This window comes from Anomalospiza imberbis, chromosome 18, assembly GCF_031753505.1.
Source record: "Anomalospiza imberbis isolate Cuckoo-Finch-1a 21T00152 chromosome 18, ASM3175350v1, whole genome shotgun sequence".
Taxonomy (NCBI): Eukaryota; Metazoa; Chordata; class Aves; order Passeriformes; family Viduidae; genus Anomalospiza; species Anomalospiza imberbis.
The window spans coordinates 544,481-559,108 of NC_089698.1; the positions used below are offsets into that span (position 1 = coordinate 544,481).

A 14,628-nucleotide genomic window follows, 5' to 3' on the forward strand; every position below is an offset into this window, starting at 1 on the left:
GCCCGAGCCACAGCTGGGTCCCACTGGTCACTGACCCCAAACAACCTTCACCAGGATCCAGCCCAGCCACCACTGCAGGTGAACAATCTCCACACCACATTCCACATGGGGAGAACAAAGGGGCAGAGGGAAAGATTGTTTTCTCTTCTTCTCTCTGTGCTTCTCCTGAGAGACAGAATCGTGTCCCTCTGTCCGGAGAATGTAAGTGCCACAGGAGACCTGCATTGCTGTGTTCTCTGGGAGCTGAGTCTCTCTCCTCCCAGCTCTGGGTGAGGTGAGGCAGCCACGTGTGAGCTCTTTATTACCTCCCAGGGAGATTTTTATTATTATTTTGGCAGGCACCAGGCCTCTGAAGCCAGGTTGTCTCTCTTTGCTTGCACATCTTTAACCAGATCATCCGCTGAAAACATGGGGGTTTATGGCAGAGCTGCCTGGAACTGCAAATTGATCTGGTGCTTCTGCACCTCATATTGCTCTTACCAGTTCGTTAATAGCAAATAATGCCAAAGCACAGCTTCCTCAGGCACCTGCTGGGCTGGGCTGTGCTGGGGCCAAGGCTGTGACACGTTTGTTTCTGTTGCAGGAGGAGCAGCTGAAGGATGCTGTGCAGGAGAAGAACTGCCTGAGCCTGCAGCATGCCAGCGTGTGCCCCCGAGCAGTGCAGCATGGCCAGGTAACACACAGCTGCTGCCCCAGGTGTGCCCTGCTGCCCCAGGTGTGCCCTGCTGCCCCAGGTGTGCCCAGGTGTGCCCTGTTGTCTACAGATGTGCCCTGCTGCCCCAGCTGTGCCCTGCTGTCTTGGGTGTGCCCTGCTGTCCCCAGGTATGCCCAGCTGTGCCAGGTGTGCCCTGATGCCCCAGGTGTGCCCTGCAGTCCCCAGCTGCCCCAGGTGTCCCCAGGCACAGTGTGGCCGCTGGGAGCTGGGAGCAGCTGGCCACTGGGAACGGCTGGCCCTGGGCAGGCGTGGGCACTGCTGGGCTCCCCGGGCACGGGGTGAGTGGCTCCCCGGGCACGGGGTGAGTGGCTCCCTGGGCATGGGGTGAGTGGCTCCCCGGGCACGGGGTGAGTGGCTCCCCGGGCACAGGGTGAGTGGCTCCCCGGGCACGGGGTGAGTGGCTCCCCGGGCACAGGGTGAGTGGCTCCCTGGGCATGGGGTGAGTGGCTCCCCGGGCACGGGGTGAGTGGCTCCCCGGGCACGGGGTGAGCGGCTCCCCGGGCAGTGCCCTCAGCAGAGCTCAGGGCTGGCTCCGTGTTTGGCTGCATTTTGTGTGCAGCCCCTGGTGTGGGAGCAGAGCTGGCGTTTCCTGCTGCTGACGATGGGAATTGGTTTTGTGTAAAAAGGCAGAGTTTTGGCTCTTTGTGATAGGAGGCAGCCGTGTGTATCACTGTGTCACTGAAATTCATTCATCCATCTGCCTACCAATTTCTCCCTTTCCTAGTGTGTTCTCTTTACTGTTCTTTACACATCACCTTTGGTCTTTACCTCACGAGGCACATAAAGTCTCACTTGGGCAAGTTTATATTCTAGCTGACACACAATAATGTGCATCATTAATGCCGTGAAGGCTCAGTCCTCTGGTGACACTAAAAACGTGAGTCCTCTGACCATCAGCAAGTGCACAACTGACATGGCTGACAATGCTTTATTATTGGTAATGTTTGTCTTGAGGAAAGACAAGCACTGGGAAAGTCTACTAAAACCAGTTTAAGATACAGAGGTCAGCACTGGTCACATTAGCCACTAAGTCAGAAATAGCATTCCCTCTTACTGTTGTAATGTCAGGATTTATCGTGCTGTGGGCACTTGTTTCTTCACATCTATTAAATACTGTGAAAGGCACAGAGCAGAAATTCTGGGTGCTTGCACTGCTGATCTCATACAGAAGCCTCAGTACAACCAGAAGCTCGTTATGAGAGTGCTGTCTGACCTGTAACAAATTTAACAATATGTAATCCTAGTCATGTACCCTGGATGTTAACAAACCTTTTGTTTCCCCCCTTGCATGAGAGATTTTCTGAGGTTTTTACCCCTCGCACAGAGGCTGAGGATAGGTTGTGCAGTTTAGATTGCATTTTATTGTTCAGAATGTGTGAAACTCTGCAGCTTTGGATGTGGAGGTTAGAGCAGAATTCTGACAGAGTTAGGGCTCAGCCCTGAAGGGGAAAACCTGCCTAAATTAATTTATTCTTTTTCACCCTTGAGAGCTGGCCTGAAAAACAGGCCAACTTCATCCAAGCAAATGGGGCTGGAGGAGAGTTTGTGAATTGTGAATTGTGGATTGTGTTTGTGAAGGTGACACAGCCTCTGCTCATTCTGCACCAGGTGCTGGCTGAAAGGTGGCTCTGGGAGGGAGTGGCTGTGGGGCTGGCTGCTCCGAGCCCACCACACACAGCTGAAATTGCACCTGCCTCTGGTGGGTCTGGTGCTCTGCTAAGGGAATCAAAATCCTGTCCAGGAGTGGAGAGCTGTGGGAAGGGTCTGTGTCCTGGGGCATGCGCTGGGCTCTGGCTGGTGTCCATCCCAGTACAAACCAGCCAGTGCTCCGGTGGGAGAGCCCAGCAGGCACTCTGCCTTCAGAGCGTGTTTCCAGCACCCCAGAGCGTCCCCAGGGTGCTTCCAGGGGTGTTCCTGAGCAGGGCCACCTGTGGCAGGAGCTGGCAGAAAGGGCTGTGCTGGGCGACCAGGCTGAGGGAGCTTCTCAGCAAGAACACGAGCTGCTGGCTCCTGGGGATGGGTTTTGGGAGCTGCAGCTTCCTGGGGATGGATTTCAGGAGCTGCTGGCTCCTGGGGATGGATTTCAGGAGGAAAACCTCTGTTTTCAGTGTCCTGGAAGCCGAGGGCCTTTCACAGAACCCTGGCCCTCAGACTGACTCAAAGGAGGGCACAGTTAGCGAGTGTGAAGATACAGGATGCAAAACAAATTGGTTGATGAGTTGAGCAGAGCAGCATCACAGATCAAAATGTTCCTGTTTCTGTCATGAAGTCAGGGCTGTTTCTGATGCGCTCGATTTGGGTCAGCTGCTTTTGCCACTGGGAACATTGATGTTTTGATATGTTCCATGAGTGATTCAAGTTCATGTATATCCCATATGCTCTTAGGCAGCCTGCTTGGAGGGACCACTGAAGTCACATTTAAGAACAAATGTTGTCTAAAAGAGAAAAAGGAAATGATAGTCTCATCAAGCTATATGATGCCATCTGGGTTACGAAAATGTGGGTATCACAGCATTCCATGTAATACATGATCTCCAGAGGAGGAAGTCCTGGTGACAATATCCTGCAGAAATATTAAAATATATCAGTGTTTCTGGAAGTAACAACAGTAATTATCAGAAGGAGATTGGTAGATTTGGTTCTGTTCTTTCCAGTACTGAAAATCAAAACCTTGTTCAAGAGCTGATCTGCCAGAAGAGAAAGTAGAGGAATTATCAGAGTCATTGGTGTGCTCCTGAGCTTTGACCAAAGGCATGATGGGATCCTAAATGAAAGATCCTGAGATGTGAAATACCTGCAGTTCTACCTGTCTCTAATCCATCTCTTTCCAAAATTCCATCAGCAGCCTGGTAAGAGCTGTTTGTTCTGAGAGCCCCTTCCCTGCCAGCAGGGAGAAGCTCAGAGCAGAAGGGAACCCTGCTCCCTTGCTCCCAAAAATATTCAGAATATGACAGCTAGTGAGCTGCAGAAAAACTTCTTTCCAGAGGTGGTCATGGGATGAGTTGTTTTGGAGACAGGGAAATCTAAAGTCTGACAAAAACAACCTCTTCTTGGAACTTGTTCAAAGTATTGTACTTCATTAATCCCAAGGAAATGAGCTGAGAATCCCAGACAAGAAGAGGATTGCATCACTGATCCTGATACCCCTCTGTTTCCTTTTTCCACCCCGTTATTCCTCAGCAATATCCACTGACTGGTCTGAGCAATGCAATGCAATATGAAGGATGCAGGAGTTGATAGATTCTGAAAATCCATTGTTTAATAGTTTTCTTTGTCATAAAGAACTGAGAGGAAGGGAAAAGCAAAATCCGTGCAAAGAAAAAAAATCCTGAGGTTGACAATAATTGCATCAGTTCTTGTGGAAAATATGTTTTGTTCCCTTTTCCTCTCTTTTTTTCTAGTCCACTGCACTCCAAAGAGCCCTTCTGCAGGGCTGAGTGCAAGGGCTGGCTGCGACCATTTAGATTGTTTGGTCCATGGCAAAATTTGCAAGTTAACAAACTGCAGCCCGAAGGCAAAAAGGAGGCTGAATCAGCTTCCAAAACATTGCATTAGAAAACGGCAAACAAAAAACTAAAAAACAAACCCCAAACCAAACAAACAAAACCAAAACCAACCAAACACAAACAAACAAAAAACCCCAGTAATTACATTGGGAAGGGGAAGGAACGTGTCAGTGCCTGGAGTGGAGCCAGCCCCAGTGAAAGCTGAGCCCTGGGCTGGACCCTGCCAGTGCTGCAGCTCCAGGGGAAATCAGGTGCTGCTCACCAGAAATGTTCCTGCCGCCTCACCTGCTGCAAACTGCAGAAAAGTGGCAATGTATATGAAAATAATACTCGGGATTTTTTACCTGGGCGTTTATTCCTGCTTGATTTTTTTCTTCATGTAAAAGATGCAGTTTCTGGTATGATCCAAGCTGTAATAATCCTGTTATGCATCAATACAGATCTCAAACTCATAGAGTGATCAGGGCTAAGAAATCAAATTTTCAGCTGATCTGAATTAAAGAAAGAACTTTTCTCTGGCAGGCTAAAGTAATTCAATGTATTTTCTTGTTTTCTGTGTCTGTTTATGAAGCAGTCACTGTCAATGATGATTCACAAAATCCTGTATAAAAAGACTTGATCCTACTGACCTGGTTAAATAGGACCAAATGAATTAAATCATAAAACAAATGTTATGAGTATCTGATCCTTTAAATATCTCCTGTATAGAAATGTTTTAGGGGAGAGCAAGGGGTTTATTGCAGAAGAATACTGATTTTTGAATTGCAGGTACACTGATTTCAAGTGTTAACACAGGCTGATCATGTGTATTTGAGTTTATTCTGAAGTCAGTTTACACTTAAAAGAGTCCAGAAGAAATGCAAATTTCAGTTTTATTAAATAAATATATATATAAGAGAGATGTCTGCCTCTTTGCATAGCACACCCATCTCTGAGGCCCCTGAGATGCAGAGAATTTAGAAATGTTTTGATTGTCATTCATTCTGTGCATGATAGAGTGTATTTGTTTGAATTTACATGACTTATGCATAGCTGCAGTTTGGTTGCCAGACTGCAGTCCCTGCTGAGAGAAAATGTTCTGTGTGTACGAGACAGGCACAGCTTCCTCAGTCAGCATTCTCCTCTGAGGTTCTGTGCTTTTTCCCAGTTTCCTCTCTTCCTTTCTTCACTTTAACGTGCAGAGGTATTTGTGTCGGGTGTGGTTTTGCCTGCGTTCACTGCAGTTTGGGCAATAACCCAAACAATTATTTTTTTTTTATTTTTCCTAGGTAGAACCAGACTATGACCATCTTCGAGAAACCCTTCTCAGAGTGACCCAAGAACGAGATTTGGCTGTGAGGGGAAAACACCAGCTCCAAGCCAAGCTGGAGAACTTAGAGCAGGTCCTAAAGGTGTGTATGCATCCCAAATCCCATCAGTCCAGCCCCTCCCCTGCTCCCCCGTGGTTCCTGATGCTCGGCCAGGGGGGCACTGCAAACCTGGGCACTGTGCCCCTCTCAGCTCACATCAGGGCTGTGCAATGAGAGCACCAGGCTCTGACAGGGGTCTCAAACCAGCACAGAGGCACTCAGAGACTTTATCTGGCACTTTATAGGCACTTGCATGTACCTTGCACTGTACAGTTATTTAAGTCAAAATGAGAAAGAGAGGATGAGAGCAGGAACAAACTGCCCAGATATGTAACTTCAGAGAGCTGTGTCTGCCACTCCAACTGGCTGCAAAATATTGCTGTGGCCTTTACATTCTGTACCTCTCACTGTTCTGCTTAAGAACGTCTTCAAAAATTTTCCTTCACTGAAACCAAAGTTCTCTGGTGGACACAGAGATCCTGGCTTTTCGTGTCCAGAGCTTTTCTCCCCTGAGCAGAGCCCTTGTGAGCTGGCAGAGCACCTTGAGGCCCTACAGCTCCTTTCTAGCACTAAGCCATGCCCAAGAGATGCAGCTCCTGGTGCATTTTGTGCGTGTCCTCATATGCTCGGCAAGTCAGTAGTTTGGGAAAATGGCTTGCAGCTTTCCAGCCATGGCAGAAAAGCTTTGAGAAATATTTAGCCTGGTTTCCCTGTCTGCAAAGCAGTTCCGCTTGTCTTTTGAGAAATTCAGGATCTATCAGCAAAGCACGAAAGGGAAGATGGAGAAGTGCTGAATTGGCTGCTTCTGCAAGCGTTGGCAGCGCCTGTGCTGTGGAGGGCCCTGATTTCCTGACGTGTGCAGGCAGTTCCTTCACTCCGTGCTGCTGCTCACCCAGCTGCCAGCACAGCTGCAGGGCTGTGATGAGAGCTCTGGGGCTGGACCTGCCCCTGGTGCAGCCCTGCTGTGAGCTCTGCCCTGCACCCAGGGCTGGGCTCTGGGGCCCTGTGCCTCTGTCCTGGCGCCAGCCCTGCTCCTCTGGGGCTGTGCTGTCCCTGCCCTGGTGGGGATGGGGCTCCTCCTGCAGCTGCAGCTGCAGCCAGGCTGGGCTGGGCTGCCAAACCCACGCAGGGCAAACAGAGCCACTGCTGCGGGCTCTTCGGTGCTCTTCCAGCAGCACTTGGCACCCCCAGCTCTCTCCAGAGTTTGAAAGAAAGCTGATAAATGCAGGATGTGCCCTGTTCCTTCTCTGCTGCACAGCAGGACTCGTGCCTTTGCCCCACTGACCCAGGGTGAGTTCTGCACACTCTCTGGAGCACAGAGCTTTATCTGACAACTGCCTTGAGCTGGGGAGTCCCTGCTGTATGTTTTCTATGCTCTTTTAGCTGTGGGTTTCCCTTCTGGTGCTGGAACAGCACTATTAGGAGCTCTGGAAAGGGTGCAAGAGGGAAGTGCAGATTTAATAGATTCTGAAAATCCATTGTTTAATAGTTTTCATTGTCATAAAGAACTGAGAGGAAGGGAAAAGCAAAATCTGTGCACAGAAAAAAAAATCCTGAGGTTGACAATAACTGCATCGGTTCTTGTGGAAAATATGATTTGTTCCCTCTTCCTCTCTTTGCTTACACATTTTTTACACTTTAGGAAGTTCAAAGCTAGAAATGCTCTGTAGTAGCTTGTGTAAAATCGCAAGAGCTCAACAGTGTCAAAATATGTTGTACCAGATCTGATCCTAAATCTTGACAGAGTGAAATGAGAGGTTTTTTTCCTGATAATTTAAATCATGAGGAAGACTGGTTGGTAAAATGGGTGATGTTCATTCAGATGTGATGAGAATCAGAGCCATTCTTCTTGGTCATTATAAAATTCTGAGAACAGACATTCCCCATGAACTTTCGTACAGCGTGCAGTGCAGAAATACCTACAGGCAAACATCAAACCCTCCCAACGCTCCTAGAAAACAAGCCATAACTGAGGGTGAAAACTTACAAAGTGGGAAATGTTGTTGTTTATAATCAAACAAAAAGTGAATAAATCCCTGGCTGTCCCTCTGTGCTGTGGGTAATGTGCAGCAGGTAATAACTGCTCATTACAGGTTAGAAGTGTGCTTGATTAAATTCTCTCTCGTAGACAATAAGAGATGTTTTGAGCTGTTCTTGTCCATTTTCTCCATGCATTTGTTTTCCCAAGTGCTGGTTTCTAGCAGGTTTGTGTGTAATAACTCTGTGCTGCAGATAAGGCATTGTGCCTCTGCTCTGAGACTATTATGGGAATCGTATGTAATTTGGAAAATAAAAATCTTTAATACCAGGTTCACCAGGGAAGAGATCAGAATCTAGAAAGAGATCTTTCTTAACTCCCATTTATTGTGAGGGTGTTTGAAAGTTACAATGATGCTGGGGAGTAATATTAACCTGTAATGAAAAAGATTTCTATCTGCAAAGGGGGTCTTGCCACTGTGCAGCTTGTGCTCTTCCCAGGAACCTTCCTCATATTGCTTTGAGTCATTAGCATCAAACACACTTTAGAAGCTGTCTGTGAGTTCTGCGTAGTCCCTTTGGTCCAAACCCACCTGTGCTGGTTCACTTCTGTCTCATTTTCTGTGGATAATAGGCAGAGATCAGCAAAGGTAAGCTGTTACTTCTGGGTCACCATTTGCAAAACAAATCACAGCAGCATATCCTACATAAAGGGGCACTTGGGGAATTGGCAAGGTAATTTTTATCCAGGCTTTATTTTGTCAGCAAAATGCTCCCCAAGAACGTGTGCCTGCTGGGTGGAATGGCTCCTGCTCACCTGTGCACCCTGGCAGGGTCACAGCCTGGGTCCTGGCAGGGTCACAGCCTGGGTCCTGGGCAGGGTCACAGCCTGGGTCCTGGGCAGGGTCACACCTTGGATCCTGGCAGGGTCACACCTTGGATCCTGGCAGGGTCACAGCCTGGGTCCTGGGCAGGGTCACAGCCTGGGTCCTGGGCAGGGTCACAGCCTGGGTCCTGGCAGGGTCACAGCCTGGGTCCTGGGCAGGGTCACAGCCTGGGTCCTGGCAGGGTCACAGCCTGGGTCCTGGCAGGGTCACAGCCTGGGTCTTGGCAGGGTCACAGCCTGGGTCCTGGCAGGGTCACAGCCTGGGTCCTGGCAGGGTCACAGCCTGGGTCTTGGCAGGGTCACTGCCTGGGTCCTGGCAGGGTCACAGCCTGGGTCCTGGCAGGGTCACAGCCTGGGTCCTGGGCAGGGTCACAGCCTGGGTCCTGGGCAGGGTCACAGCCTGGGTCCTGGCAGGGTCACAGCCTGGGTCCTGGCAGGGTCACAGCCTGGGTCCTGGGCAGGGTCACACCTTGGATCCTGGCAGGGTCACAGCCTGGGTCCTGGCAGGGTCACAGCCTGGGTCCTGGCAGGGGCTGATGTCCAAGTGCCTGAGTTACCTTTGGCTGAAGCCCTGACCAAACTCAAACCTCCCTGGTTTCCCTCCTGCCTCGCAGGGATGCCAGGCAGGTTCCTCTGGGGGGAACAGAGCGTCCCTGGCTGTGTGGCTCATGTGGCTGCAGCTGGATTGTCCCAGTGCCTGACAGTTCTCCTTCTCCTTCTCCTTCTCCTTCTCCTTCTCCTTCTCCTTCTCCTTCTCCTTCTCCTTCTCCTTCTCCTTCTCCTTCTCCTTCTCCTTCTCCTTCTCCTTCTCCTTCTCCTTCTCCTTCTCCTTCTCCTTCTCCTTCTCCTTCTCCTTCTCCTTCTCCTTCTCCTTCTCTCCCTGCACAGCACATGCGAGAGGCTGCGGAGCGGCGGCAACAGCTGGAGCTGGAGCATGAGCAAGCCTTGGCTGTCCTCAACGCCAAACAGCAGGAGATCGAGCTGCTGCAGAAGGTGTGTGGGGACTGGGACAGGCAGGGGCAGGGACTGGGACAGGGACAGGATGGGGACAGACAGGGACAGGCAGGAGATCGAGCTGCTGCAGAAGCTGCGTGGGGACGGGGACAGGGCAGGGACAGGGACAGACAGGGACAGAGACAGGCAGGTGGGACCACGGGCTGCAGGGACAGAGGAACTCGGTGGGATGCCCTGGACTGAAGGAATTCCCAGGCAGCTCCCCGCTGGACCCTGCCCTGGAGGTTGCAGGGCGCTGCGCTGCACTGGAGCAGGCGGCTGCTGCCTGTGCTGCAGGGCTGATAAATGCTCCTGAAACCTGACCCACTGTGCCCCAGCTCTCCTGCTCCCCAGCTGGGATAGGAGTGGCACAGTCTCATGGATTTCCTTTGCATTTCCACTGCTTCCCGCCCTGTTTGGCTTGGTAAGACTTGTGCATTTCTTGAGTGTCACAAAGGAATCCAATCTTAATTTCCTGACGCTCAGAATCCGAGGTCTCTACCATCTCCAGCGTGCTGTTAACATTCTCACTGACACATCCATGCTTGGTAGAATTTCTTTGGCCTCCTCTTCCAGACATGAAATTCTTGCTACCTTTCTCCAGTAAATTAGGAAACAGAAAGTCTTGTCAGGGTACTGACACATCACAGTTGATCTTCCTTTTCAAGAATGTGTCACGTTTGTGTGGCAAGGGTTTGGTGTCCAGCCAGCATCAGCCCACCACAGAAACTGAACAGTTGCTTCAACACCTCACTTCCAAGGTCATTCTCTAATTCACAAATCACTTCAAGCCTTTTTTTTTTTTTCACCCTGCAATTTCTCAGTATTCATTACAATACAAAAACCATGGGGTTGAGTTTCAGTTTTGCCAAAGTCACTTCAGCTGCAATTGTCTCAGGGCTAATGTTGATTTTTCCAATTGCTGGACTAGATTAAAACACAGGAATAATGCTGCTAATGATAATTTGGTAGAGAATTGGCATGGAGGGACCTTCCCAGCAGAATAAAAGATGTATCAATATAGTTGCTTGAAATAGAATGCTGTAGTTGACCAAATGAAATCTTCCAGTTAATTTTCTTTTAGTCTTTCTCAATAAGTGTACTTAGGCACGCTGCAAAATGCCATGTCTAGTTATATTCAGCTGTTATTATTAGAACTGCCTCATAAATTTTGGGCTTAAATTTCCTGGCAAAGGAAAGAAATCAAAGCAAATCAAAGAAATACAGCATTTCTTGCTAATTTTTTACATTCTTCTAATAAATCCTCCTTTGGGCTGGCAGCAGGAGGCAAATCTGTGTGCTCCTTTTTCTGCAGCCCCTGTGCTGAGCTGCAGTGACAGGTACTGGGCACAGCCCAGGGTGGATTTGGTGTTTCACCCAGTGCAACAAGCTCAGCAGATAAATATTTTAAATAAATCTGCTATCTAAGGAGCTATAACACATCACTGCCAGCTTTAACAGGAGCTGCTGGCTCACATTTCATCCAGAGCTGGCTTCCCAATGGACCCAGTAGGTGTGTGTTAAATTCTTTCTCCCCTTTAGTTTTTTTTACTGGAGTCATCTTTACTTGAAGAAGTATTTCCAAAGGGAGGTAGGAAGTCTGGGCAGTGACAGGATGGCATTCACAGCACACCCTGGTACCTTGTAAAGGGCTGGTGAACCACCAAACTGGGCACTTCAGAGCAGAGCCAGTCCCTGCTACAGCCCCTTGCCTTTGCTGTCACGTTCTGAATGGAAATAAGAGTTTATTCTCTTTTTAATACATGCACAGGCTGATCAGATTTCTCAGCCTAGAAGAACACAATATTCCATCAAGGTTCTGTGCTGATGGGGACTCAGCCTTTTTCTTTGAGAAAACCTTAATACAAGGCAGTTTGATGTTCAGCAGAGATAACTATTGATGCAGGTTCTGCCATCATTTACCAGAGCTCAGGCTCTGGGGGTTTTTATTAAACGTGTCCTGATGGGTGGCTCCAGGCTCTGTTAGCTGCTGGCACGTGTTTGCTGTACATCCTCAGCCAGGGCTACTGCTGGGCTACTGCAGAGATGGGGCTGTGCTGCAGGGCTGGGGGCTCTGCCACCCCCAGGCAGGGCAGGGCAGGGCAGGGGGCTGTGGGCTTGGGGCTGTGGGTTTGGGCTTTTGCATTTGGGGCTGTGGGTTTGAGTCTGTGGGCTTGGGGCTGTGGGTTTGGGCTTTTGCATTTGGGTCTGTGGGTTTGGGCTTTTGCATTTGGGGTTGTGGGTTTGGGTCTGTGGATTTGGGTCTGTGGGTTTGGCTCTGTGGGTTTGGGTCTGTGGAGTTGGGTCTGTGGGTTTGGGGCTGTGGGTTTGGGGCTGTGGGTTTGGTTTTGTGGATTTGAGTCTGTGGGTTTGGTTTTGTGGATTTGAATCTGTGGGTTTGGGTCTGTGGGTTTGGGTCTGTGGGTTTGGGTCTGTGGATTTGGTCTGTGGGTTTGAGTCTGTGGGTTTGGGGCTGTGATTTTGGTCTGTGGGTTTGGGGCTGTGGTTTTGGTCTGTGGTTTTGGTCTGTGGTTTTGGGTTTGTGGATTTGGGCTGTGGATTTGGGCTGTGGATTTGGGCTGTGGATTTGGTCTGTGGTTTTGGGTTTGTGGATTTGGGCTGTGGATTTGGGCTGTGGATTTGGGCTGTGGTTTGGGTCTGTGGTTTTGGATTTGTGGATTTGGGCTGTGGATTTGGTCTGTGGTTTTGGGTTTGTGGATTTGGGCTGTGGATTTGGTCTGTGGTTTTGGGTTTGTGGATTTGGGCTGTGGATTTGGGTCTGTGGATTTGGTGCTGACTTTATGACCTGACCCAGGTCCCACTGAAGGATTAGGGCAGCCCTGAGCCATGGAGTTAAACAGAGCTGCACCCGTGCCCATGCTGGGATGTGTGGCACATGAAATTAGTCTGTGGGGTGTTGTCCTCCGCTAAACAGGAGGGTTCATGACTTTTGTCTGGTGAGGAATGTGCAGAATGAACAGTGGTTAACAAGATTTCTGCTTATCTTGGGCTAGCTTCAATGAAGGAGACAGTGAAAACGTAAATAGAAATAAAATGAAGATAACTCAAAGTTACTGAGTGCTATTTATTTGGTTTTAAGGTTTAGACTTTTCCCAACCAAAATTTGGTAAATAATGAATAAAAGTGAATAAAAGACACTTTACTGCCCTTATTTATTATCTCTTTTTGTCTTTAACTCATCTGATTGGACCTAAAATGTTGCTCTGCTCTTTAAACAGCCAGTCTTGTGGTTGCCTTTTTTGTGAGCTGTTTATTTTGGTGATAGATCCTGTTGCTTCATTAAAAGAATGAGCTTAATTTTTGTGCTGCTTTCTCCCAGCTGCTCTGGGAGGTTCCTGCACCACCAGCCCGGCAATGTGCACAACAAACTGCATTTCAGTTGGAATTTGGGGGGCTCCAGGGAGGGCTGGGAGCTGATGCTGCAGCGTGGTGAGCGTGCTCGTGCTGGTCCAGCACAGCAGCCCTGCTCTGAAGCCTCGCTGAGATCCAGCCTCCCAAAATAAACATTTATTCCCAGGCTGGGAGTGCCGGAGCAGAGCTGGCACAGCCACCCCTGCTGGATGGGAGCTCTGGGTTTGTGTGCTGGGAGCAGATTGTATGTGGCATGACGAATTAATTTGCCTTCTTCCTCCTTTTCCCTCTTTTTCCCTTTTTCCTTTTCCACAAAAACAAGGCTCAGGTTGAAGCTAAGAAGGAGCATGAAGGAGCAGTTCAGTTGCTAGAGGTAAGATCCTCTGGGTTCCCTCGGCTTTTTCAGGTCCCTTCTGAACAGGAGCATTTGCAGTATCACCACTTGTCAGCATTGCAAGGAAAATGTAGGCAAATGGGGTTTTTTCCTCTTCTGATATAATCGCATCCTTTAAGATTTATAATTCAGTTAGGAGGGCATTAGGCTGAGCTGTTGGAAGTGATGTATGTTTCTCTTTTGGTACCTTTTTTTTGTAAAATACTATTAAAGGGAGTGATTAATGATGAGAGTTTTGATTTATTAGGCTGGAAATACTGCAGCAAATGCCATGGGTTCCTAATTAAATACTGTCTAATTAAATACTGTCTAAACATAAAGCAACATGTCAAAGAAGCAGAAACTGTAAACCTAATGAAAGAATTCAAAAACCTTCAAAGGGTGTGCTGGAAAGAGAACACTTCATTTTTCATTTTTCTGCCTGAGGAAAAGGCATTAAATGGTTTTGTTAAAGTATATATCCTAAAGAACGTGCAAAAATATGATAGCTAATAGCAAGTCAGTATTTCATTTAGAAACCTGCTTTTATCTAAGGGTAATTTCCAGTCTTTTTACCTTCCCACAGTATTTCTAGAGGTACTTGCTGGCCATGCCTCGGTGAAAGGTGGATTTTTCCTGGTGCATTGATCAACTTTAGAAAGAAATAAATTAAAGCATTTGTTTATTATTACCTATAAAAGTTAATGTTCCCACAGAGTTTTTTACTCATAGGCTTTCATTAGCATCATATATATAAAGTTTGTTTTAGCTTCCAGACTGTAAGCTGAAGTTATTATTTAATACCTGGTGGAAGGTATATGACACAGGAAAACAGAAACAAGACACACAAGAGATTATTTACCCCCCTCAAGCTGAGCACAATTCTTATTTAGCTGATTTGTCTGCAGCCTCTGATTCGCAGAGATTTCCAAAGCTTTTGCTTTTTATTGCCACAAGCACATTTATTTTTTAGCATTTTATTTGGTGTGCCTTTTGCCGTTTCAGATCAGCAGCAGTGTTGATTGCTATAGTGTTGTTTGTGTTGGTGCATGTTTTTACACGTGTAGCTGTTCTAAGAGACTGCTGTGAAATGTAAAAAAAATGATTCAAAACTGTTTTTATTTCTTTGTTTATTTCACATCTCTTTGTTTACTGTGTCTTGTTTGGGATTTGTTGCTTTGCACTTCACTCAGAACACCCTGGACAGCATGCAGGTATTTTAGGGCATAAATTCTCCTTTCCCTGTCCTGAATCCTGCACTTCTCCCTTGAAAACAAGTCCCAGAGCCCTGCCTCCCCCTGCATGGGATGCGTGCTAGAACCATTGCTATGCAAGCATGCTTTGCATTTATTGGCCTAATACCAAACCATCCGAATCAGGAAACTTCTTCTACAAGAAATGAATCCTGGTGTGGTTGAACGAGAACTTGGGTCCTGGTTTCCAGAGTCAGTTCCTCA

General features: G+C 48.2%; 1 protein-coding gene across 2 annotated transcripts in view; it reads left to right on the forward strand.

Moving 5' to 3' along the window:
- Positions 1 to 14,628, forward strand: part of RIMBP2 (RIMS binding protein 2) — a 104,762-nt gene that overhangs the window by 55,403 nt on the left and 34,731 nt on the right. For both annotated transcript variants that reach the window (XM_068208327.1, XM_068208328.1), the window contains exons 3-5: positions 5,494 to 5,612; positions 9,322 to 9,426; positions 13,121 to 13,171. In XM_068208327.1, the coding sequence (XP_068064428.1) occupies positions 9,325 to 9,426; positions 13,121 to 13,171 (153 nt within the window). In that variant the 5' untranslated portion in view covers positions 5,494 to 5,612; positions 9,322 to 9,324. The remainder of the gene's footprint in view (positions 1 to 5,493; positions 5,613 to 9,321; positions 9,427 to 13,120; positions 13,172 to 14,628) is intronic.